Raw genomic sequence first — 27,582 nt, 5'->3', positions numbered from 1 at the left:
ATCCCCCATCGCTGTTGTCTTCTCCTGCTCGTAGTTCTGGTTGCATGCAGGCTTCTACTGGAGGTGGTCTAATTTCGTGTTCTCTGAGGATAAATGCCCATTTTGCTGCTGGATACAGAACGCGTTTACACGGGCTGGAGCTGTGCCGTTGCCAGCCCAGCCAACTGGGAAAGTTGGCCTTGCTTCATATAAACAGCTCAGACTAAGAAAGCCACACTAAATTTGGAAAAGAATGAGGGGAACTCATTTTTCAGCTGTCCTGGAGTATTTTATCTTGAGTTGCCCCATGTTATCATCTCATGGGAAGAGATTCTATTACTCATTGCTGTTTCCATCATGTTTATTTTCAGATAGCATATTTTTATCTTCTGTAAACCAAAACATTTAAAGATCCACTGGCAAACAGTGGATCAAGGGTCTGCTGCTCTTCCCGCCTGCAGCTTGTGTTGCAGCTCCTGTGGATCCGAACGCTGTAGGGTCAGGTCCCCAACAGTTCAAGTGATATTCACAATCTCATTGAAAAACTTTCCTTGTAGTCTCAAGAGCATTTTTAATACTGCAATCCTTTGCAAATAGTGGTGCCAGGACTAGAAGAAACAGCATGAAACATTTGCTCCTTGAGTCATTATTTTGATAATATTCTGCACAGAAAAATTGCATTAATGTCATACTTCTTAGTATATATATTGTGAATTGCTTAGTTCCTTTCTTTTGGGCCATGATACTTTAAGCTAATCTAAGACATATTTATGCTGAGGAATCACCCTTCTGCATCGATTTAGCCATAATTGAAAGACTTTGCCAAAATTACAGGTATTTCCTGTGATTGTTGGGTGTTATTCTAACACCAGAATTTTGTCCTTGTCTCATTTCCTCTAAAAATTTTTACTGCAGGATGCAGGCAGTAGGCACTTACAGAGTCAAGTGATGTCCAGCGTCCCAGAGCCCCCTGTAACAGATTAAGAGGCCACTAAAAGCTGGAGGAGAAAAAGCCAGGGTGGAAAACAGGGGCAAACCCTGCCAGTGGCCTGAGCAGGAAACTCCACTGGGGCTGGGGCCAACAACATCCTACAACATCCTACTGCTGGCAGGGACTGGCCACTTTGTGAATCAAAAAAAAATGCTGTAAAGAAGGTTTTGGGAAGCCTTGTCCTTATTTGGAGAATAAGTTTATGCCTCTGCCCAAAGCAGGCTGGTTTTAAAAGGCTGTCAGATGGGCAGGGATATTGTGCTTCAGCAGCACTGATATCCTGCTATTATACGTGAGAACATCCTATAATTACTGATCTCAACAAATCTGGTCGCTTAAAGCTGGAGGGTTGGAGTCTAGATTCTGATTTAGGTCTGTCCCACAGCTGAATTTGTGAGAAACTCACATACCTGACAATTTAGCACGTCCCCGCAGAGGCCTCCTCACGTCCCCCCTGCTTTGTGTAAGGATCCTGCAAAGGCTGCAGGCAAGAGGGCTGTGGGGCTCGGAGATAACCTGGAGATTTTACAACACGGATGCAATTGCAACTGTCTGGAAGTTACGGAATGGGCAGACTTTATAAGAGATTCACTTACTGGATTATACTTCCGTAATTCTTTTGTTACTGCCTGTCTCTGTGAACTCCTTAGCAAACTAGCTATTTTTCCTTGGCAGTCTCAGCCACACAGGTTTGATTTGTAAATGGAAATAATGGGGCCAGAATTGTTAGATCTTGGACCATAACATCCCGTGCACCGGAACATTCCGTGCACTTACGGTCATCCACAGCTTTCCTCTTTCTTTAACTGTATTTGTTTTGATCTTTAAAATTATTTGAGATGACAAAATGCATGGACATCCCGGGAACTGTGGCGGTATATAAACTCCCTGTATGTATATGTGTTTGTGTGTGGGGGAAGTGGCAATAAAATCCATGGTAATACTGGAAATTTTTCATGATTACTTTAGAAGGACCGTGGTTATATGCTTGAAACAGCGAATATGACAAGACCTTTCTATGAGTTCATCATAGCTGCTCCATACTTACAGCCTGTTGTATAAAATACAGGAACATCGTGAACCCCCCCCCCCCCCCCCGCAAGGCATCCTTTTAGGTGGCTGCCTGGTGGGTGGCTGGGAGCGTTTGTCTGTCTGGGTACATCACCGTAGGGGGCAGGTGGTCCAGACCCTGAGCACTGCATTGCTTCTTGCTGGTTCCCGTTTCACCCTTCAGGAGTGCTGAATGTCGGTCCTGGTTTGGAAACCCATGCATATGAAAGGCTTCGAAAAAATCACAGTTTGGGAACTACCTATTTTTGTCTTACATATTTTTTTTTTCCCCCAAGTGGGATAAAATGTAATTTTGAAAGCGTCAAAATCGTTTGAGGTGTGAAATTATGTTTCTGTGTCCTGTGCTCAGAAGAAATCTTTGTCACGGGCCTCCTTAAAACAAAGAAAAATGGGCTGTCTCCAGTACCCAGGATGCTCTTCCAGAAATCTAGATCATAGTCCAGGTTTGGGATTTTGCATTGCTTCAGAGTCACATAAGTACACGTGACTTTAACTTTTAGCTTCACTTCCCTGTAAAGCATTATTATGTCTTTGGCAGGGTTAATGAGTTAATTACTTGTAAATTGCTGTAAGATTTCCAGAAATTAGACCCTCAATGTGTTTACTGCTGCTACTGCTGCTGCTGAGATCTCGATGTTAGGAAGACAATACAAGATTAATGTTTCATGCGATGTGACTGAGTATCTGTTTACATTAAAACAAAGAAGGGGCTTTAGTGCCCAAGCCTAGAAACCATACTTTGTCAGAGCTATGAGTTGGCTTTACAACCTGATTGTGTGATAAAATTCGGTAAGGTGTCTAAACACTATCCAGTACCAATTGTGTGTGTTTCTTTGGAAACCTTATCAGCTATCAAACATACGACTCCGTGGCAATATGTTCCTGGGAGAGACAGAGAGCATCTTTACTTAAAGTAATGGATTTGGGGTATGTTTTGCCTACTTCTGTCACTCCTAGAATGAAAAAAAAAATCAAAAAAATCTGTGCATGTGTTATCACAACAGCTGAGTGCATCCATCAGGGTTTCCTGACCTTCTGTGCTGCAAGTGACCATTGGTGCAGTTGGGCAATATTTTAGGTTGGTGGTGATAACTGCTTTGGTTCTGCATTACAGTTCCTGAGCTAATGTATATTAATTGTAATTAATCTTTATTTCTGCTTCAGGAAAAACAGAAGCTGTCATAAAAAACTTCAGCCCACACTACAAACGCCAGTACACCGTGGCTTTCTGCAAGCACGTGCAGGATGAGCTGGAGCAGCACCGTGACTCCCAGTCGCAGTTCCTGAAAACCAAGGTAGGAGGACACGTGGGCCTGGCCCCATCCTGAAGCTGCCATACAGCTCTGCTCTCTTGCATGAAATAATTAATGCATTAACTATTTAAATAACCCATTTAGTAGTTGTAATGTATGGAAAACATGATCTGGAAGTGTATTAGCTGCCAACTGGGCTCGGTTTTCTTGTTTTCCCAGTGTTGAATGCCCTCAAGTAATGTTAATAGGCGGTACAGATACTCGAAGCTTCTAAAAATCAAGTCCAAAATTCTTGCAAAGTTATTTAGATGTTTCTATATGTAAAAACACAGACTTTAAATACCTAATAAATGGGTATCTAGGACATTTTGTACGTGTACTTTCTTATGTATCACCCAAGTTTACGCAATAAATTTGCAAGTGTGGATGCTGGATTTGGTTTGGTTCAGTTTTAGGTGGAAAAGATGTATTTGGGTGTGGGTTTAAAGTTTACTTCTGAAAATTTTTCTTAGTTTTGCCTGTTTTACAATCTACATCTTTTGGGAGGGCATCATAGGAGAAGAACCTTAACGTGTTTCTGGTACAAAGTATGCATTTCATCAATGTAGAGTTGTACACTTGGGCAAAACTAGTTGTTTCCCAATGGTTGCAAGGTTTTGCAAGGATGTTGGGAGAGAAATTTTATGTTTAGGGCAGAAATTTAGGTAGGACACTCAATTAATCCCTTCAGCCGTGGTTAAAGGATTCTTTAAAGAAGATGATAATAATCCCCTCTGTGAAATAAGCTACAGAGAGGTGATTTTTTGTTAGAGCACAAGAGAAAAAGAGAGACAAAAGTCTCCTTATTAGAGGAAAATGTGGAGAACCAACCTTTAATATAAAGAAGGTATAAATCTAATTTTTTTGGCTGTGTTCAAAATCATGGATTTTTGATGCTCTAGAAATGAGTAGGGAAAAGATGTGATGTAGAGGGTGCAGTGATAGAAAAGCAGCATCTTTCAAAAATGTGTGTGCCAATTATAAGAGCACAGGTGCAAAAGCATTACAAAGAAATGTGAAATAATTGACTATTTTGTAATAAAACTTTGCTGCATCAAAGAAATATTTTAGTGCATATTGGAAAGTAGGCAATAGTGACCTATGTCATCTTACATTCAGCATATCAACTGAAAGGTACATAAGAACATCTCTGCCTCAGAAATCTGAAAGTGGTGTTGCAAGGCAGAGCTTCTCTGCTGCTTCATCACCACAAACTACAATAATCTGATTGTGTGTGTAGGATCTGCCTGGTTCAAACTGATGTGCATTACTCCAGATTTCATTTGAAGGTTGAAAAGCCCTCGTAGCAGTCTTACAGAAATAAAAGCTTCAAAATGGCCAGGAGTACAGAGTCATTTCAAATCTGGAAAATTGTCTTTGCAGCCAAAGGCAGAAGCTGGGACAGTCTTATATGAAACAGAGTTGCTGCATTTTGTTGAGGACCTGAAGAAGTGGAAGGACAGATATGTCGTTATCAAAAATGACTATACTGTGGATTGCTTTGAGACCAAAGAGGTAAACGCTTCTTCCTGTTACGTTCTTCTGCGCTCCCAAAGAGACCAAGATCTGATGAATTTGTTGCTGCTACTGTCTTTGTTTTAAGCAGTAATAGATGAGATGCTGTCTCCAGAAAGGCTGCTCCAGCCTTGTGGAGTTGGCTGGAACTTGATAGAGATGCCTGAGGGTACAACGAAGTACCTTTCATTGGCCATAGACATTTGCATAAATTTGCAAATCGCTTACACAGCACTTTGAACCTTCCTTTGAATATCACAGAAGACTTTTTTGTATGTCATTATAACATGTCACCAGGTTGGGTTTTAAGTAGAAATTTTTGGGTTGCTTCAAGCCTGAGTATAGTGAGGCTTTTTGTTTTGTGTCTGCTGTAGTCAAACCAGCCCTGGCTGACAAATCAAACAAATATGGCTTAGCAGAAAATCCCATCCTTTTCCCCTCCTTTCAGTCCCTGACTCTTCACCATGGCTGATAAGCACTGAGAGAATATTTTTAAATATGTTTTTTACTTAAAGATGTTTTAGATTTGACATGCGCAATGAATATATCTGAAATTCAGTCTGACAAAACCTTTTTCATTTGGGGAATGCATGCATTAGCTTTGTAAATGGTATGATTATTTTATGTTTTCCCTCTCCTTAAATCTCAGTTTTGACTCCCTCTGTCTTGATTTTCCAGGCCTACCTGAAAGGACTCAGCCCTAAATATCATATTGTTCCTGCAGGGGGCAAAGTGCTGACTTCAGAAGAAGATTACAATTTACTGTCTGATAAACATTTTCCAGATCCTGTTGGTAAGCCCTGGTAAAAGTTTAACTGCCAAACCTCAGGCTCTTTTTCTTACACAAGCCACTTCTGGGCAGACATTGAGGCTAGACTTTAAAGTAGATTAACAAAAGATGCACAGAGTCAAATCCTAATTTCAAAGTGGACATGCACAGAAGAGGCCACAAACTAAAGTTCAAAGAAATGCTGGCTGTGTTTTTTTTCCAGTATCCCTACACAAACCCTTTGGAAGCTGTGCAGAAGCGGAGCAGGAACCACACTACCATTGTTCCCAGGCTTTGTTCATATTCCTGGTTTATTTGTTTCCATTTTTAGATGCCAGCTGCCTGTGTTGATTCACAGTTGATAATATGTCCCACAGAGACGGCAGGAAGGTTGCTGTTGCTGGATTTGTTGTTTCTGCGACAGGAACTGCTGGGATTCTGCCTGCCCCCTCTCCAGCCCTTGAAGATGAAGAAAGTTCAGTGTTTGAGGGACCAAGTCTCTCCATGTTGTAGAGTCAAATTTGGAAAGGGATAGGGGCAACAAGTAGATAAGTTGTTGGGTTTTTTTTTGATGTCCTGTCTCATACTACTTGACTTATGAGTTCTGGGAGGTGTCCCCAGTACACCCTTTCCCAAGATGGTACCACTGGCATAGGATGGTCAAAGGCTGACATGGGGCAGCAGAGCCTGGAGGTGTCCTCAGCGTGTCACCACGGCTCCAGAGGAGTCAGGGATGAGCAACGTGGAGCAGCCCAAAGCCACACCACTTTGGCCTTCCCATGGCTCTCCCTCTGCAAAGAGTGGCTCAGTTACTCTTTTACAGCCTCTCTGCCCTTTTGTGCAATGCTGAGATGAAGATCTTTTGGCTCTCGATGCACAGCACTGAGACAAGATTAGTTATATTCGTTCATCTCTAAATGGTGTTGTACAGTATCCCCTGCACACAATGACTCAGGTCAGGCTGCAACTGCAGGTACTTTATGCTTTCTTTGCTTCACCACCAAGGGCTTGAAGTGACAGTCCGTCAGGCCATGTTGCAGCTCTGAAAATCTTGGACACAGGGAAACTGCTGATGTTCCTGCACAATTTAATGCAGTTTGTTTCTGCATGGAAGACTGTATGCTCCTTTACGGTCTCTGTGTGGAAGACAACAGAGTTGCCCAGTGTCTTACTTATTTGCCATGAAAACCTTTTCCCTAACAGTTACAGTCCAATGACATAGTTTCCTTGAAATTTTACCAAAAATATGTGGTTTATGTCTACCTTGAATATAAAACAAGAGGACATCAAGCTGCTACAGTATAACAGGGAGGTAGGTGGCTGGTGCCAGCTGAGTTTGCTGGTCCTAGCTGTGTCCCACTGAAAACTCCCAAACCACTTGGATCATGACAGGACCTCTGATTCTAAATTTTGATTTTGATGTGTCACATTCATTGCCCAACTCTAGCAAAGGTCTCTTGTTTTAACAGTTCTGTCTGTGCTGTCATAGAAGAGAAAAAGAGCCAACCCCCAAGACACCAGAAAATTCTAAGTTGAGATGTGTTTTGTGTAGGGTCAAGCGAGAAGGAGGTTGCTCAAGCCTTCGTTCAGCTGCCTAGAGAGTTCCCAGTGTACCTGTGGCAGCCATTCGCCCGACACAGCTACTTTTGCTTCCAGGAGCCAGAGGCTCAGAGACAGTTCAGCGCAGTGCTGAATGACTGTGTGAGACATTCAAATCATGGTGAGTGCAAAAAGGATTTCTGCCTGTACATCATTTACACCGGTGAAAATTTAAGTAGCTTGTAATAGTAAAAAAAAGAAAAAACGGTATGAAAATGAAAGTCACTTATGAAAGCTGTTCATTTTTCAGTGCCTGAGAGAATGCATTAACATACCCCTTTTTCTTGCTTTGCTGAGAGCTGTTAAATTGGATTTGAGCTGCAATGTAGTAAGCATGGAATAGATGACATGGGAATGACTTTGAAAGTGGCACTCTGCTTTCTATCAGTTCATGTGAAGCCAGTATCTTGATACAAAATCATATGAGTTGTTTACCGAACAATGCATGTCAAACTCTCACCTGTGTTTGCAAGCTTAGCAAATGCAGCATAAATCTAGTAGCCATGTGTGTACAGTGTTGAGGGAATGCAGTCCTCCAGTACACATTTGAAGTCTTGTACGTACATCTCCAATGGTCAAACATTTTCTCTTTTTGTTGGGTGTTGAGATGGCAGCTCAAGTCCTCAGCCAGGGTAGAGCCTTGTGGGTGGAACTTGAAACATGTCAGACATGGTATTGATCGTTCGCACAAGGGCGCATTTTAAATATCACTTTCTGAGTACATTAGAGTATAAAATTTGAAAAAAACACACAAACTTGTGACTTGCTAGGAATATAAAAATAACCTTGCACCCATGAAAGTAGAAGAGCATTTATGAGTTGGATCCTTCAGAAAAAGAAGTGCTTTTCACTTTTTAAGATGAGTGAGTTGATGTGATTTTTCTCTTTTTTCATCAAGCTGACCTGATTCCCCCATTGATGTCCAGGCTCTTCCATGCCTTTAGTGTTGCTTTCAGGTCCCATTTACTCCTGCCGCCCTCCATGGGAGGTGGAAACAGAGAAACTTCTCCAACAATTTCATCTACTTGGGCCTGAAGCCCATGCTTGTAGATAGATGAATTGAGAGCGCAATGTGTAGATGGTCTGTTTTGCTTACAGCAGTTGCTGCCAATGTTTTTTTAGCTGTTGCTTTTGTCTGCTGGTCGTCAGTTTCACCCTATTACCCTCAGACAGTTGTCTCACGCTGTCCTCCCCAGATTCTTCTCAATTGCTACCTCTTCTCTCTTGTCTCCACTGCCAAAGTTATTCCTGATCCACTTTAAGACTCCATTCCCTGATGACAACACACATAATTCTATTTCTAGGCAGTCCCCTAAGATGCACAGTTATGTGCCTAGGGCTGGGTGGTGGCTGGTGCCAGGCACCTTCTTTGCAGGACATGCAGGACTCCCAGTCCCGATGCTAACCAGGTCATGTACACTCCCCCAGCATGCTGGGGTCTCCATTGCCAGCTTGTTTCCAAGCTTGTGCTGAAGGTGGAGAGACACAGCATGCTGTTCTAGCACTACCAGTGTCGTACAAACCAGACAAAGCATCTCTGATACAAATCTGTGTAGGCGTGGGGAGGCTGAGGGCTAAAACACTGTGGTAAGCAAATACCCAGTCATGGGGACCATAAAGACTGTTTCATTACTAGATTAGCATACGCTAGAGGCAACAGTCTAGAAGGAACACACCTTCACTTGGCACTTCCAGATAGTTCAAGTCTATAGTCTCAATAAATATTCCTTTTATAGCTGGCAGAGGAACCCACATTCCCATAGTGTGCCTGAAGGCAAAGCCTGCCTCTGTGATTTACGGTTCTGATTAGCCTGCTTTTAGCTGTGGTCATCCAGTATGAAAATGCTCCAGACTTTGGAAAGCTAGCCCTTTTTTCCTCACCAGGGTTTGGTAAGGAGATGGGGATACAATCAAGTTTTCCTGGCACTGTGAGTCCTCCATGACTTGAAGCCTGTTCATTAGGTTTGGGTTTTTTGTTTCCCTATTCTGGAGCAAGTGTAATAGGCTTGAAAAGATTTTGGCAGCTTTTTTTTTTTTTTTTCCCTTAAAGTTCAGCACATCACTCTAGGGCACAATTCTGAATTGGCAAAAGCTGGGACTAGATGACCTAACAGGTCTTTTCCATCTTCAGTGCCTGCAAGTCTGTGTTTTATTATATTTCATATGGCTCAGCTGTTGCTCATTTATGCATCTGTTCCAGGATTTATTCTTCTCAGCTTTTTCTGTGGTCAAGTTATTATCCAACAGAAGATTTTTAGTGACACCAGAGTACCTTTATCAAGGCTCATCCTTTCTGTCACATTATTTCTGCTTGACAGACTGGGAGATAAAGACAGTCTGGATTAAGACCTACTGTTACAATGGTAAACACGAACAGGTTTTTATAGCTAAGTAAATGGGACCCAGTATTTTCTTGATTTCTTGCAGTTGTACCATCTCCTAGAAACCAAAGTGTCATCAGTGGAAAAATTATCACTGACCTGCACCTCAGTAACTTTCGCTCTGCCCTTGGAGTGAACTTCTTCAGTGTTCTTTTTTTAAAGGACTTCATATTATATTGATTTATATTAGTTCCTGTGTGACTGAAAGATTACTTTATTAATAGTTTTTTTAAGCTTTTTTTGCAACCAGTTCCATCCACAAAAAACAGGCATCTGAACAACTTGACAATGTTACATATACCTGCAGCAATACTACAGATTAATAAAGCTCGTGATACAAAAATCAGCTGTGTTCTTATATTAAAGAAAAAGTGAAAAGTGAGAAGAAATGTGAAAAATCCTTTAAGTTTGATTAGGGAATAGAATTTAGTGGGATGAGGAGCACTGGCCAAGGCAGCACTCTCCCCATCTTTTCATTGCCAGGGCAGATTTGGCAAGGGCAGGAGAAAAACAGATGTAATGTCTGATCAGAGGCTGCCTTTCTGTCTTTTCTATAAAATAGCACTAGGAGTTCTGGAAAGGAATGTATCTTACTGGGTTTCAGCCAAAAATTCAGAGGAGTTTGTAGTTAAAATCAGTTTTCTCCCAGGAAGCAGAATTAAATACCGTCTCTCACTGAACACAAACCTTGAGTGAATCAGCATGTGGTTTTGACATGGGAGCTACTCTGGGATTCAGCTATTTACTCTCTTTAGAGTCTCTCATCTTAAATAACTGGTCCGTCCTGTGTTTCTGGGTTTTCATGTCAGAACTCATGGTCAGAAGAATAATTACAAACACATTTGGATTTAGGGATTACTGCTTGCAGGTATGATTCAGGTGTATGGACTATGGGATTTTCCTTCCCCCTCAAATTTTCTATTGTGTTCAACTTTCCTTTATATTAATTGATGAGGGTTTGTAGTTCAAAGGAGCAATATTTTACACCCTTCTTGAGTACAATTCAGATAAAACATATTAAAAACCTTTAAAATGTGCCTAAACAAACCAGGACCAGATTGGCCATGGTACCATAAATATTCTAGCTGAACAGGATGTGTACACCAAGATTCTGTGAATTAGCCTGATTTTGAAAGTTGAGTGATGGATTACTAAGTACAGAAATCATCCAAGTTCAGTGATTCATCTGGGCACCTCCCCTTCTGCTCTTTGCAAGTTGGCTTTTGTGATGCCTCAGGATTTGGAGAGGAGATCCAAATACTTTGGGGGTTTTCAGCTGTGAGGATGTGTGGTTCAGGGCTCATTGCTGAAAACACAAATACCCAGGGAGCAGCAGAGGAACCCTGACAGAGAATAACAGAGGAAAAAGGAGATAAAAGGGGCCAATTAGGTGTAAACAGGAGGGTGGTGAGTCCAGTCAAGCCCCACACTCTGTTATTTGCTGGTGAGTGAAGCCTATGTACGTGTATACCAGGTGGAATTAAGGATTTCAGTGGGCTGCATTAACGAACATTGCCTGCAGTTCTGAAGTGCCATGATTCGTGGAATTTTACCTGGTGTGCGCATACATAGTCTTCGCTCGCCAGCAAAAATCAATCCAGAGTATTTGGCAAGTAGGAGAGGAGATGTGGGAGGCAGCGACCGGACAGACCACAGGATTGGGAGCAGGGCTGGAGGGACCATAGGTCTAAGCCAGCTAGTGAAGAGAAGTAGGGGCCTGAGAGTTACTGCCGTGGGACCAAAGCATGGACCGGCTATCTGTGGGGCAGGTAGGGAAGGATGTCACGAGAGCTGCAGCTACTGGGCTGCCAGATTTGGCAACCCTAACATAAGCTGTGTTTGCGTTTGATACTCTTTTCCAGCAGAGTTCAAGTCAAATAAATTTCAAAACTTGTTTTCACCATTCAGTGTGTGGCCCTTCTCCTGTTAAAATTAATAGTTATGAAACTTTGCTTCTAGGGAAAAAAAAAAGCTAACTGTAAATTTGCACTCTCAGTACAGAGGTGCTGCTATCTAATCTTGGCTGTTATCTCAAAACTGCTTTACAAAAGCTCCATCAAAAAGCTTCCTTCCCTCCACATTGTCCAGTTCTTTACTAACACCTTTGTAATTAAGGATTTCAGTGGCTGCTTTAGAGAACATTGCATGCAGCTCTGAAATGCCATGATTCATTTCTCATTGAATTTATCCTAAGGCATAGGATATAAAACATTATAATGGGCATATTTGCTGCTTTCAAAGCTTTTTGTCTATTATGAATGAAAGGGTGAGCTAAATTAGTTAAATGACTTGAATGCGCATACAGAAAGATAATTTTCAGGGGAGGTCTCTAAATAGAGAACATGGGTGAGCCAAAAAAAATGTTCATGGCAGAAGAGGCTTTTTCTAAGCCAGCAAATACAGAGGAGTCAATCATAAAATGTGGTGAAGAGTAATAGGATTTAGTGATGACTCTTCCTAGAGATAATTCCACATGCAAAGAAGAAAGCACAGTTCTCTGGGCACAGTGCTACACAATTAAGCTTTCAACATTTGTTTGTCTGTCCTTGTGCTGTACAAGACTTGCAGTATTTTCCCAGGGTGATCATAAAGCCTTCAGTGTTTCAGCAAAACTGAAAAATAAATGTTTAAAATGGCAAATGTGTCAAGACAAAAGAGAGCTGTCAGAAGAAGATGCAGGTTCAAGGGCTACTGGAAAACATGATGTGATCTTAGTTGGGACACATTCACAATGTAGCAAGTGTGGGGTTATTGATTTTAGTAAATAATTAGCATTGTTGACCACAGTAGAATTTTTTATATTTAAAGACCCTTTACTGCATCATTGTGTCAAATATTTTGCTATATTTGTTTCAGTTTTCATGATTCATAGGTAATTCAGGAGAATAACAGCATGTGACTAAAATATATATATCCTAATACTGTTTTCATATCAACTTCCCAATAGAAGGGACGGCACGAAGGGGAGTTTTCTGCCCATAATACTGTTTTTTAACTTTCTCTCGCCAAGTTTTGCCTTGACTTATTTTTAGGTTGACAGGGGGGAGCTGCTGACCTTTCACTGTTACTTCCAGAATGCCTGTTTTCAGGTTTCTGTGGAGTTCAGACCTTCAACAGTGTAACATTTCATATAATACTTACATAAAAGTAAGTATTAAAATACTTATTAGTATTTTTTAAAAAGTAGTTTTAAAAACTTGTCAAAAACTTTAAAAAGAAGCTATGCTTGAGTCGAAGTGGATTGTGGAAGGAAGTGGCTTCAGCTTTTCTTCTCTTCTCCTGACCTGCTATTCCCAGTTGAGATGTGGGCTACAGCATGTGATTCATCTCTTTTCCTTTATCTCTTTCCACTTTCACCAGCAGTTTGAACTAACTCTGATTCCGTCCCCATCCCTATTTTCTTTGTGGAAAATAGAGAAGTGGTGAGAACTGCAAACCTCACATTTTGGGGGCAGTTTGCTGCTGAAATGGCCACCTAACCCCCAATGGTGAAGCACAGTAATGAGGGAAATACTCAAAATATTCACAGTGCTCTAATATTTAGCATCCTCCATTTTTTAATCCTTTACATTTGCATGCCCTTTAAATCAGACAGAATTTTCGTTCGAATATTTCTTCCTTCCTTTCTCTTCCTTCCTTCCTTCCTTCCTTCCTTCCTTCCTTCCTTCCTTCCTTCCTTCCTTCCTTCCTTCCTTCCTTCCATCCATCCATCCATCCATCCATCCATCCATCCATCATTTTAGGCAGGCTTCTCCTTTCCTATACAAGATTACCAGCTATTGTGTTTCACTTGGTATTTGCTGTTAAAAGAGAAGGCCAACCAGTTGGTGCTGGAATGTAGGGAAGTCTGCGTAATGGGAAGGAAAATATAACTAGCTAATTCTGGGAGATGCAGAGTTTCACTTCTTATTTTTATATTCTTTCATCTGGTTTGATTTCACATCCGTATCTTGATAAACACCCTCATGACACAGGAAGCTAGGGGACTTTCAAAACCATATCCTGCCATCTCCAATTTCACCATAACTAAAAAAGTAGAGAAAAAATATATTAAAGAAGTACAACATGGAAATGTATTAGGCAAGAGAGAAATACAAAATGTCATTTTAACCTTATGCAGGACATTCTGGCACAGCTTGGCTACGATAGGAGAACTGAGACAGCATCAGATTTACTATCTCTGTATGTAATGTTTTGGATTGCCACTAGCTCTGTCCATATTTCCTATTTCAACTCTAAGCTTAGCTGGCAGTTGTTTTTCTCATAATTATTTGTAGCTTTCCTACATGTACATGTGTATAGTACATACAGGACTTACCAACTCTTGGACTGTAATGCAAAATAATTATTGAAGTGTTGGTAAAGGTTGAGAAAAGGACATTTCATATTCAAGCTGAAGGAAAGGTTGGCTGTATCAGGAGAAATACTGTCTTTGTTAGATACTTCCTTCTCCTTGTCATCCTCTTTACTAGCTACGTGCAGCTCCCTGCCTCTGAACCTGATTCTGTACTGCTTGTCTTTATCCCTGTACAGAGCAAGGCACATGTCATGAGTCCAAACAGAACTTTGGAAAGATTTTTGAGTCTTCATTTTACAGACAGGTTGGCTTTTCTTTTCTGGAGAGGGCAGCTGAAGGAAAGAATTTTCTTGTTCAGGTATCTTATTCAGGATTATCTTTTTCAGAAACTGTGCAGAATGACCAATTAAAGTAGAAAGGAGTAGGAAATTGCTTTGATACCCTACAGTATTTTTTTTTTATGTTAAAGGAAAATAGCTTTTCTCTGGGATGAAAGCAAGACCTTTCTGAAGGTTTGCATAATATTTTGGGTCTGGGCAAAGGTATAACATAAGCAGTATTCTGCCTTCCACCTGTATGACCCAAACCTGGGACTTGCATCTTGACTTCTCTCACTGCAGCTGCTGCACTTTAATCAATTAAATCACTTTATGATTAACAAGATCAGATCTCCTGTACTCCACATGAGTGGCTGAGGTGATGGCTGGTCTGCGCCATGTCTCTCACCTTATCTGCAAATCTAAATATGCATTCAAAAGAGGTGTGTAAACTGCCACAGAAGTATTAACACTGTCTTAACATTCAAAACCATTTTCCTGTAAATACGTTTGACATGGCCTGTGGGGTGCTACAAAACCCATGAAATGTTTTAGGACGCAATATAGAATTTTATGTATAATTTGCTTAAAGTGAGACTATTTTTCCTACTTGTGGGATGCTTTTACTCTGCAACACTATTTCCTTTGTTGAGTGATTGACTTTTCCAGTAAGCCCCTCTAGCTTGTACTGTAGTTGGGATTTTCAGTCTGTGGGAGGTGTATTCATTCTGAAATGACAAGATGATTAACGTGTGTAAAATCCTAATTGCGATTGTGTTCTTCCTACCTCTGTCACCTCCACACCCTGGTTTTATCTTTCTTCTCTTGTGTGTTACAAAGCAGGGGGTGGTGCAGAGGAGAGGCTGCCTTGCGCCCACCACCTGAGCTTGTTTTAGTAGCTGTGAAGATACCCATTTGTGCAGGTGTAAGGCTCTATTTGGGCTGCAGCTTCAAAGGTCAGTGGCAAAAGAATTCTCATCTTTACCAGGAATACAGGAGATGGTTTGTAAAGCACTTGGAGATTATCAGAGATGAGTGAATCTGTGGTTTAGGCTATAAAACACCAGCCTGATGTTCCCGGCAGAGGGAGGTGCCATGTAATCTGTCTTGTGCTGCGTTGAACAGCTTTAATACAGGCATTGCATGCTGCAAAGCAATCATCTGAAATGCTGGTTTAATGTTTAGGAGGGAACTTGCGCTGCAAAACTTTATTTGCTATAAATACAGTGTATTATTGCAGGGTTGTATCCTGCTTGGAAATGACCTCATTTAGCTTCTGTTAGTGGTTAGCAGTTTTATACCACATGGTCTATGAATCATACGGTACTACATTGCTCTCAGGAAAACATCAGAGCTGTGAGGTTGATGCTTCTTAGACCCAGGACATTATACTTCACTTCGATCTCAATTTGGGGTAATAATATGACAGGACTCCATTTTGTAAAGTTAAACGATATGTCCTTTTATTCATATAATTATTTCTGGAGGGGCTGTAGCTGCATTACAAGCCCTGGGCAAGCTGTCTTTTCCTGACGTCCAGTGCCTTAGCTCTTCTCATCTCCCCTTGTTCAGACAGATAGATTCACTTCGATTTTCTCTTTGGGTTGGGACCATATGTTTGTTTCTTGGGAGACAGAGTTTTTCATAACTTCAGCCTTTTGGAGATGATGGCCACTACCTTTCTTACCAATTTTTTGTAATATCTTACAAGCAACAACTCTTGAAATGTGCTAAGAACTTGGATGGTTGCTTTTTGCCATCTGGTAACAGGATGATAGGTTGGTCTTGCTTACTTGTGCATAACAGACTGGGTCTGGGCTCTCTCTTTGGCAATTCTCTGTGTCTTGTCCGTCGTCGTCTGCGTGATGGTATCGCTCACACACCTCCTAGTAGAAAACTGCTCATCATTAACAGAAACTGTGTGAGCAACAGACATTAACCACTGCAGTCCCTACCCACAGCAAATAAACCCCAGGCAAGTATTACCAGAAATACTTGAAAAAATGCTATTATAGGAAACCTGGGCTAAATAGATCACTCTTAGAAAGGGAAACTGTTCTTTGTCATGTTCATTTACTTTCCTCTGATGGGCATCCCCTAGTTGTGGTGGTGGGAAGTTGGCAGAATGATTCTTTAACTGCAGGAACATCTCTTATTCCCTAATGTTCTCCAGATGCCTTCACCCAAATCTGTTGGTGTTTGGCACTGTGCAATAGCTTTTCTTCAAGTACCAGTACAAGAGATAGAAATGTCCTGTGTGATGTGAGATCATCTTAGTGAGATGGCTAAGAGATGGTTTTTTTCAGCAGCCTCCCTCTGGTTTTGGGCTGTGTTTTTTCTTTTTTACCAGTCTTTGTTTAAAAAGAGCTGAATTTTAAAAGAAATTCAATTAGATTTTTTATTTTTTTTTAATTAAAGAGCATGTTTAATGCAAAGCAGAGGAAACACAACAATCTAAATATATTTGAAAGAAACAGATGCCAGGGGAGAGGGAGATGACTCGGAAGAGTAAGAGAACTGAGAAAAGTTTAATTTGCATTTCTTAGCATAAAATTTGTCCTGTTGAGGGTAATGTCCAGTGGAAATAGTAAGTGGTGGAAGCACCATCTTTTGAGACTGCTAAAACCAAAGGTAGAACACTGAAAATCCCAAATATTTTTGAGCTTTATCCACCTCCTACTATTCTGTTCATAGCATCACAAGAAGCACAACCCTTCGCCATTACTGTACAATCAGAGATATTTCTTGTCCCAGGAAAATGCTACATAAGGGGATCAGCAAGAAACAGCTACAAAATAGATGTTTTGGCACTACCTTCATCTAAGCCAGACTTTGACCAAATAGATGAGGAAGCAAGAATATGTTTCTGTAAGGTCATATAAAATTAAACACAATTTCTACTAATTTCTCATATCCCCAAAATTATAGTAAGTGCCAAATACTCTCCCAGTCAGTGAAAATCCACCAAACTCGACTCCTCTGCCATCTTTACGACCTTCCAGTGAGCACCCTCCTGCCTTGACTTCCCCACTCCTTAGCTGAGGTCAGTCTGTCACTTTGAAGATTTGAGGTATTCATGGCTCCTGTGGTGTTATGGGAGGGAAATAAGAAGTATAACAAGTTGTTAGCACTTCCCATAAGTGAGGAAGAGACATCTGACCAAAGCTGCAGTTACTGAGGATGGTAGGGAGGAGCCAGGCAAGGCAACCTTCCTACCTGTGGGCCTATCTGTGATCATCGTGTATAAATACTGCCATTGCTGGATGCCAGATTGCTCCTATTATCAAACAGCTACCTGCAGGCAGAATTCAGGAACCATATGGAAAGTAATGCTCTCTGAATGCAGAATCTCACACCAAACTGTACACAGTTCTCCAGCCTGGGAACATACACATCGATGTCAGTGCTGCAGGTAGCAGGGTGAATTTCTTCTGAGTTTTGGTAGTCAGATGATGGGCATTATGTCAGAATCAGCTTTTCTTTAATTAAAACCTGTGCTCTGTGAGCTGAGGTTTCTGGATTCTGTTTTAGCATTGGCTCATCTATGTCTTCTTTGGGCCTCAGCTTTTTGCAAAATGTCAGCTGTAAAGCTTAGATTACTCTCAGTGCTTTAGCAAGATTTGGTGAAGCACTTTGTCCACAGTCAATATCCTCCTTCATTATTATTAACAATAAAAGTAATAAATTTACTGTAAGAGAAACCCATAAGGGAGAAGGGCATTTGCAGGATTGCTATATGGGCACTGCATTTGTTTTGAAGAATGACATACTCAGTTTTTACACATCGTAAAATATCCTGACTGCAGCTCCTTGGCTCTCTGAACAGCTTCATGCTGTAATGCTGCTGCTGCGTCCAAAAATGAGCGAGTCCCAGTTTGCAGGATTAGTCAGGATGCAGAAGGGAACTGTGAACTCTTGGTGTCCCAGCAGAGCAAACCACCCCATAAATTGTGGGAGGTGGAAAATTCTTGCTGTCTGGTTATCACATCTGACTGCAGTCCCACCAGGAGCTGCAGAAACGTTGCCTGAGCTTCCCAAACATGGCCTTTTCCATGTGGTTGTATGAGAGGTACAGAAATGAGCTGTGCTGCTGCTTATCAGAAGACTATTTGTTGGCTTCATGTTTATTAAGTGAGTAGATGATATGCCATGTGTCTACAGACACTTATTCCCATTCTAGTTGTTGCATGACCATTTTAGTCTCCTTTTTCATGCTGCAGTAATGAGTTTGAACAGTTTTACTAGTAACTATTACTTTTCAGATAAAAATGGGTATTGAAACACTTTTTAACAGCTAGCATGGCAGGTTAGGATATGTAATGTTAAAGAGGCACCTCCCCTCAAGCGTAACTAAGAAAATGAGCATCTGAGTGATTAATCATCAGCGAGAGACCTGATGCAACAGCCTGTAATACATACAAGTAACAAATTTGAACAGGAATGGTCGAACACAGATTTCCTATTGTCCAGATCTGCTGAAAATCCACAATTTTATCTAGAGGCAGGGAGGTCTAAGGTACTCATCTCTGATAACAAGGTCTATTTTTAGAAGTTTTTGCACACAGTCAGTGTTTTGGCCGTGGTGCAAGACTGATCGATCTATGGCTGTCGGCGAGACTGTGTCCACCAGGGCAATTAATTCTCACTGCTGCCTTTAGACACACGAGAAGTGTTTGTAAGCCAGAAAAATTGTACTGGTAGCCCATCCTTTGTCCCAAAGGGCTTGTAAATGATGTGCCAGCAAGACGTCTATCTTCAAACAGAGGCGCAGCTGGCCTGTCATGGGATGGGAGAGCACATAGGAACTTGAGACTGAAGATTTCCTCTGTTACTTGCCCATACAACCAGACATCTGCCAAATGATGAGCAGGACCTGAAGCATATAGCCTGGAGATCCTCGCTAAAAGACAGCAAATCCGACAGTGGCAGAAACATCAGATGTAGCTGAAATTGGGCATGGGGCCTTCTAAGTTAAGGGTTCGGCACCAAGAATTCATCAGTGCCCACTGCACTCTTTAGTGGGTGTTGAGGAGCCTGGTCTTTTGTGTACTGTTTTGATGAATTAAAGTTTGAGATTTTTTTTGGTGAGGGGGAAGGTTTTAATCTATTTATACACTGCAGGGAAGCTCATGTCTACAGGACACCTTAGACACCTTTATGCGGTACTGAACAAACTCAGCTGTGTCTTCGTCAGACATGCAAATGTGGGGAGATTTATGAAGCCAGTGCGTTTCCAGTTGTCCTTCCATCTTTTCAATAGGAGCTTTACAGCAGTTACTCTATGAATGAACTGCTTTCATTCTATGTTTATAAAAGGAATGTATTGTTAGTGGTATCTTATCTGTGTTTGTTATTTAAATTAGGCTTCACACTTGGGTATTAAAACACAGTCTCTATGTGTCTTTTCTTGTTTTAAAATCAAATAGACCAAAGAGAATTTTGTTTTGCTCTCCACAAATATGCAGATGTTATATCCATTAGCAGCTGGAGAAGCTGTTTGGGTAACTTTCCAAGTGCAGACGAGCCTGGATTAAGCACGTAGCATGAGTCTGGTACCCGTAAAGCCTCTCCAGTCTTGTGCTGGCAGACATTCAGTAAACTTTATGGCTTGCAGTGTTGTTGTGGAAGATTTGCTTGCTAACTGCTTCTTGTCCAATGACAATTAAATGTTTCTGTCCCTGGCTTTTCCTTTCATAATGAGATGTAACAGGAAGGTAGAGCAAGAAGGCTATACATGTGCACTTCAGAAATGAGACTAAGCGTATTCAGTCTTGCCCAGGCTACCCAAAAGAAAAGTACATTTTTCCATTTTGAGGGAGGCAGCAGCTGGCCTGAGCAGAGGAGAATAAGGTACATCACGCATGCAGAGCAGATGTTTCCAGCTTTTTCTGGTTTTGAAAGCTGTATAGATGGCACAAGGAAGAAAGTGGATTGTGATAGTCCAGTACTGCTCCATGGAAAGAATAGTGATGTGTGTTAACGTATGCCTTTACCTGTGAAATACATAACGCCGTGCTGTATCTCAGATTAGCTTCTAAGGAGCCTGAACTGGTGGAAATAAAACACTGTGCCACCAGATGACTCCCATGCGTTTTGTGGGAGTCGGACAGGGATGACCCACAACCGCCTTTGCACCCAGCTCCCCTGGCACACTCCAGTTTCTGCAAGCAGCAGGGGCAGACCCATCACTGGCAATAGGTGCCAGCCAGATCACTTGAAGGGAAGCCTCACAGTGAAGCACACGTTGTCCTTTCTGCTGATGAACAATCGTTCCTGATACCACAAGGGTTTACCACCTGCCCTGTACGCAGCTGTAGTTTCTGCTTCCGTCTCCCACGCACCGTCCTCTCTCTTGCACGTAAGCAAGGCTACCCCAACAGCTTCTTCATTGTTTTCCTTACTTTGCCGTTGTATAATGGAGCTGGCTGCCAATCTGTCTTCAGTCCTCTAGCCTTGTCATAAACCACTAGATCTGATTTACAGAAGCCCTGGTTCTTCCCTGCTGAATTCCCTGAGGATGTGCTCTGCAGCTCCTTTCAGCTTGGGTACAATTCCCTTTTCTCAAGCCATATCCCATGAATGCGCCTCTGTCTTGTGTCCATCACCAACAGCTTCTGCACGGGCCAACGATGGATGGATCTAGTTGTTCAGTGTCTTATCTCTGATGCAATCCTTTCCTCCTATGGAAAGTGAGAAAAAAATGCTTAAAACAATTACAGTAGGCCTTGAAGGATAAAGCCGCCTTTCTACTTTGAGCTGTTTTTGTAGTAAGACTACCATAATTGTGTTGTTCTCCTGTGTTTACTGGTATAGGAAAGAATGTATGATTTGGGATTCTATGCAATTTACAGCTTGATGTTGTTCCCAAGAACTATTCAAATGAATTGCTCTTGTTCTTTTAGCATCTTCCTCCCACTTTTCTAAGGGTCAGGGACAGTCATAATAGAGAAAATACTCCCTTGAGTACAGAGTTCGAAACTTGATGATCTTAGAGGGGAGACTTGTCAGCCTTGGCAAATCGTCACCTCAGCAGGTCCAAGATCCAGCCCTTTGGATGGTCTGTTGTCCCTTTTGGTTAGGAGGGAGCACAGCTGCGAAGAAGGAAAACATGTGAGTCACGATGGGAGGGCTGCAGGAGCTGCAATCTCCCTTCCTCCAGCCAAGCCTGGCTCTCTTCTGGTCAAAATATTCAGAGTTTAGTTTTGGGAGGACAGAAGTTTTTAGATGCAACACAGTTTTTCAGGTGGAGTGCTGTTCTTTCATCAAAGCTGCTGTCAGAGGACATTCTTCTCTTGGCAGTGAACAGCCTGATTCTACAACTCCTAAACTGGTATTTTAACATCCTGGTTTGTGACTTGCTATTAAAAATGCTACAAATCATGGAGATAGCAGTGAATAAATGGTTGGGATTTTACGTGCCTGCTGTTCTTGATTGATCAACGTGTGGGGGTGAAGAAATTGATCTCATACAAATATCTACTAAACAGGAATGGTATCTACGAAGTGGCAGCGTGAGAACGTTCACTGTGCCTTAGTATGTATAGCATACTTTTCTGTAGCAGTTACTGCTTTCAGGGGAAACTCTGAAAGAGCACATTCTGACAGAGATCTTAAACCTCATTGCCCACCATGCAGATGTAACTGATACAAAGCTGTTTTCAAGTAATGAAGCATTGGTAAAATAGCTGTACGTTTCTCCTGCTTTCCTTTTTGTGTAAAATGCATGGAGGAGACATTTTGGGAATTACTGTAGTGTTAATCTGTATTCCCCATAATTTGTATAATCCCTGTATTGCCCTTGGTGTGCATACAAGCCTTCTATAAAGCTTTTGTCATTAGAAGGTTTCACAAACAAGTCAAAGATATGTCTTGCTTGACAGGCAAGGCTTGAGAATTTACTCTCTGACTTCACATAACAATTGCTTATACGTATCAGTATCTTGAAAAGCAGTATACTTACCTTTGATAGAATTAACATTCCCCTTCCCTGCTAACATGCACACAATAGGACTTCAGCTGATCAAGGCTGCAAGTAGTTAACCTTGAAGAGGTGACAATAGACTGCCATCAGTTTGTTTTTCCCTTAAGATAATAATCCTCACAGTAGTCCTGAAGCTCTGACTCAGCAAAGGCAGCACTTAAATTCCTGAAGTATTTCAGCTGTGGTTTCTCAGCCTGAAATTCTTACTCAGGTTAGCCAAATGGCCTCATGGCTCTCAGGAGCTTTTCCACATTTTGAGACAGAGGGACTATTTCTCCCCAGATCATGACAAACTAGTTCTAATGTGTGACTGCTATTGCAGCCTTCATTAGATGTGGTTTTGTGTGCTTTAATGTGAAGGAGACTGTTGACTGCAACTATCTCAAAAGTCTTGTGGATTGGAAAGAAGAAATTGCCTGAGATATACTTTCTGCTGCATGGCTGGTTATCCGGTATTTATAAGAGCAAACTAGTTTAGCCACTTGTTTTCATTTTTTTTTCCATGCTGTAGTCCCATTTGTACAGCATAGTGCACCCAGGCTATCTTCGTGTTCTTGGGACAAGCTGCCATCTAGCTGTAGTAGCTGTGGGTGGTAACCAGGTACTCGATCTGAAATATCGGGGAAAAGCAACGCAATTTTGTCAGAAATGTTGTTCTTAATTGGTATGAGCACAGAGCTTACTTTGTCCAGGTCTGTGTTATTATATGCCCATGAAAAAATCATGCTGATCATCAATTCCATAATAAAACAATGAAATAGAAGATTACTGGGAAGCAGTAAGTCAGGGTTTAGCAGTTTCTCAAGGGCATGCAACATGCTGTAATGTGCTGCCACTCAGATGATTATCAGTATCTTAAATTTGTAAAATTTTATTTTAAATTTAAGAAGTGGAAACTCCCAACTCTTGGCATTAGGACCTGCTGTCAAAGTCTGCCCACGTACCATCATACATAGCTCATAGGTATAAAAGTAAGGGATGAGCTTTCATGTGTTAATGACTACCTTGTTGAAGTCTCCCACATACAAAGCTTGCTGTAAAACTTATCTTTTACTGTGTGGTCCATGTTAATACCTGCTGATGTTGGTTTTACTTATCAGCTTAGATGGGCTGGCTTGTGATAGTTTATATGTGGCAACATTAAGCTTCTGAATCTTAATGAAACCCCAGAGGTCTTCAGACACTCAGGCTTAGTAAATGATTGGAAAATATTTTTGCTGGACGCACATGGAATAAGAAAATGGATTTAAAAAGGATGTTTATTTTAAAGGTTATATATGGGTAAATCCTTTGTACTACCTTTTTTTTTTTCCCTTCAGATTTTCTCAAGCAGACCACGTATGAAGTTGAGGCGTTCTTAGAAGCCGTTCAGTTCTTCCGGCAGGAGAAAGGCCACTATGGGACATGGGAAATGATAACTGGCAATGAAAAAGAGGTAAAAGAATATCATCCTAATTTGGGGAGGCTTTGGCTATAGCAACTCTGAGGATAGTGAAGGTTGTAAAGACTCTTGGGAAAAAAAATTCTATTTTAAAAAAAATCTAGTAGGTAGAAGTTCCCAAGATTTCAAGACACTTCTTATTGATAAGTAAGAAACATTTATATCTAAATAAACTGTTCTGTATTTTTTTAAACTAAAAAGTGAAAGAAAGTGTGCAGTGAACTAAAGTTGTGGTGCTCATGCTGGAATATCGGGATGGCCACATTTCCACAAAAGGCTCATGCATCTACTTTATTTGTATGAGCTGCAGTTACCACATGGTCAGTGGGTGAATAAATGCTGTCTCTAAAACAAGGTACTTTCTAACATCTCCCTCCCACATTTGGTATGTTGATAGTTCTGGTAAATCAGTGAGGCCAAAAGTACTATACGCCAAACTCAGAACACACGGTTTGTGCGCAGCAAATACTTGCTGTCTGCTGCATTGGACTGTGCTCTGTTTTTCTACCTTCTGAGATCTTCTGTAGATAAGAAACGTATTTTCTTCTGTTGCTATTACCTTTGATACTAAACACAGCAGTTTCCAGTAACTTGTGGTCGAATGCCTCCAGATGCCATTGTAGGAGATGAGGCTTTATGAAGAACAGAAAGGCACCAATGCACATGTTTTGAAGAATCTCATCATTTTGTTTTTCCCCGTTCTTTGAGAGTGAAGCTTTTAGATCTGAGCAGATAAACTGGTAGACCTACTTCTTGTGCCAGCCTTCTGAAACGGAGTCTTGCGTAGTAACAATTACACTGGGAACACAAAAATTTGTGTGTTTCAGTACTTCAGAAATGAGATGCAAAGCTTAGGGCGAGATCCATACTGAGTGATCCATACCTGAGTGAGCAGCTTTGGAGCACTGATGGCAGATGAAGTAACTCTGCCAGTCCTTCTGGCATCACTCCAGGTGTATTTTAGTGCAATTAAGACATTATTTGTGCCCTGACTTATACATACATTTTTTTCCAAAGCACTGAGCGCCCAGTAGTAAATATTACTTTAGTACCAGCTGCTGGGTGTTTTCCTTGATGAAGTCTGGCATCCCTTTGGGAAAATGGAGAAAAGTCTGATAGTGTTCATGATACAAGGTTTTGTTTTGAGAAACCAGATTGTTTATTTAGGAAAAGTATACTTTGGAAATGCTGAAAAATATGGAAACAGGAAAAGAATTTATAAGCAGTGTCTTTCCTGGTGCTGTCATGTCAGGGACCAAAGTTCCCTGCTACCATGTGATAATAAATACCACAAAGTAAGGAGTTTCATCATTCCAGTGGAAGGACTGAGGGTTTTTCTCTTTTCCCCTCCTCCAAGAAGTTATGGAGCTATTATAGTGCTAGTTTCATTTTGTGCTTTATTTTGCCTGTTTCTTGCCAACTCCTTATTCATAACCCATACACCTCAAGAGAACTGTAATCAGAAGACAGCCAGAGTAGTTATGCCACTATCTTCTTAACAATAATTCATTCTTTACGTAGAGTATGTTGTCATGCCTATTTCGATCCAGTATAATAATTGTTTTAGGCAAATATCCAAGCTAAGTGAATGGTTTGGAACAAGCAGGCTACAATTTGTTGCTGTAAAAATTTCTGCAGAATGCCAATAAATATATCTACTGACATTTATTTATAATGGCAGACTCTCCACAGTATTTTCTGAAGCAGTCATTTCATTAGCTCATGCAGTTCTGCCTTGGTACTGCAACATGAAGGTAGCAAAGCAAGGATACAGTAACTCAGCTGAAGACCTACTAGGTTTTTGGGGGGTTGTAAACATTTCTTTCCCTTGTTTTGTTTTTGTTCTTTTTCATTTTTAATATTTTATTACTAACAAAGGATATATTGAATTGCAGGTGCTCTTTCTGTAGGTAAGTGCTGAAAGAGAGGGTTAAAACTAGGGAATTTTTGAGAACACTTGTTACAAGCCACAGAACAGCCACACAGTGAGAGCACTACAACACCACTATTTTATTCTAGCATGACTCCATTGATCAGTACTACACCAATGTAGAATAACTTAAAATCCAATCCAATCAAATCAAAATCAAAATCCAATCAAATGTAAATCAAATACAGATGGATAAGGCATTAAAAAAACCTAAAACCCCTATGGTGCACCTTTCAGTAGAGGAATATAAACTCAGTCTAGCACTTCTTAAAAATGTTGCCAGAGAGCTCAGATTCTTCAGAATGTGTTTGATCAGTTGTCACATTTATTATTCGATCTGTGGTGCTCCGGTTTGGGTTATACATGAGATTATCTTTTTTAAGTGACTCAGTAGTTTAGGACCTGAATTAGTCCATTGGTTTTCATAGGTATATTTGAGTCAGTGTAGCTGAATCCAAATGGTGCTGTAGCATAATCTGTAAGTACTTAAGTACAATAGGATATTGCATATTACAGATATAGGTATATTAATAAGTAGGCCATTGTGTTAAATTTCTGTAAGGGTTGCTTTATGCTAATGAAATACTTTGTGTTATGCTATGTGGCATCCAGTCAGAGCCCCTTCTTGCTTACTCTTGCTGTCTACATTTCTGCCATTTCCCTATCGTGTTCTTGGTGCATCGTTGGACTCTTGATAGCAGTAAAGGAGGAGCACGTCACCACAAAGGGAGTCTTTCTTGCATCCATAGAGCCCTTTGGTATAACAGCTGGAGGAAGCAGTGTTGCTCACTGACTTCAGTATCAACTGTATCTAAAACCTGCTTGAGCAGATGTAATACGTGAGGTTGCATGTCAAGAAACACTGGCACTCTATACATAATGAAAATAAAAAATTGCACAGTGTTTTGCACTCTGTGTGGGCTCAGCCAGTGGCTGGGTGCATCAGGGCAGGGATCCTTGAATGAGGGCTGAGCTGGGCCACAGCTGAAGCATGACAAGATGGATTTAAATACACATTCATTTAACAAAAACCCTGTTCAAGTCCCACTGGAGGTGAAGGAGGACTACATACTTTGTCTGTGAGACTTCATTGAAACTGTTGAGCAAACAAGTAATCCTCCACTCAGATTAAATGAGAAATGTGCAGAACCTTAAGATGTATTTTTCTGCTTTTTTTTGTAGGGTTACTATGTCTCTCTTTGATTTACAAGATTTCCACTGCACTTCAAAGCATTCAGGGTGCTGTGAACAACCTTACACGTGCTGTACAGTCAGCAGAAATGAAAAACCTTGATTAAAGGTTTATGTGCCATTCAGTATAGCACATGCACAATAGTACTGCCTCTGTCATCATAAATGAGCAGGTGTGCCTCCATAACTAAGAGACAGTACAAATATACCTGGGCAACATCTATGAACAGGAAATGAACATGTCCAGAAAAAACAAGATGCCCCTCCTCTGATTCATGAGTACAAGTAATGACTGAACCAAACATGGGACTGCGGTCTTGAGGTCAAAATTAAGACACCTTGCTTAGAGAAATTTAAGAATCCAGCATATCCCCAGCACCAGTAGATGCCTTTTGGGAAAATCTTTTTTAATAACTAATAGGTTGGAAATTAGGAGACATTACCTTTAGGTTGGACATTAGGAGACATTTCTCCTCAAAAAGAGTGGTCAGGCATTGGAACAGGTTGCCCAGGGAGGTGGTGCAGTCACCGTCCCTGGGGGTGTTCAAGGAAAGGTTGGACGTGGTGCTTAGGGACATGGTTTAGTGGGTGACATTGGTGGTAGGTGTATGGTTGGACCAGATGACGTTGAAGGTCTTTTCCAACCTCAATGATTCTATGATTCTAATTAAAATTTCCCTTGTTTCTGCTTGTGGCCGTCATCTTCGTCCTTTCCCTGTGCACCTCCCAGCAGAGTCTGGGTCTGTCTGCACGGTGTCTCCCCATATGTGCTGTGGACAGCAGTAAGGCCTTCCCTGAGCGTTCCATTCTTAAGTCTGGGCAACTCCA

General features: G+C 41.1%; 1 protein-coding gene across 1 annotated transcript in view; it reads left to right on the top strand.

Moving 5' to 3' along the window:
• Positions 1–27,582, top strand: part of NIBAN1 (niban apoptosis regulator 1) — a 67,186-nt gene that overhangs the window by 24,583 nt on the left and 15,021 nt on the right. The window contains exons 2-6 of the mRNA XM_080602319.1: positions 3,206–3,336; positions 4,717–4,848; positions 5,527–5,641; positions 7,170–7,337; positions 23,512–23,627. Of these exons, the coding sequence (XP_080458445.1) occupies positions 3,206–3,336; positions 4,717–4,848; positions 5,527–5,641; positions 7,170–7,337; positions 23,512–23,627 (662 nt within the window). The remainder of the gene's footprint in view (positions 1–3,205; positions 3,337–4,716; positions 4,849–5,526; positions 5,642–7,169; positions 7,338–23,511; positions 23,628–27,582) is intronic.

Source organism: Anser brachyrhynchus (assembly GCF_964034855.1).
Source record: "Anser brachyrhynchus genome assembly, chromosome: 8".
In the NCBI taxonomy this organism is placed as follows: Eukaryota; Metazoa; Chordata; class Aves; order Anseriformes; family Anatidae; genus Anser; species Anser brachyrhynchus.
This window is presented reverse-complemented; position numbering and strand designations above follow the sequence as displayed.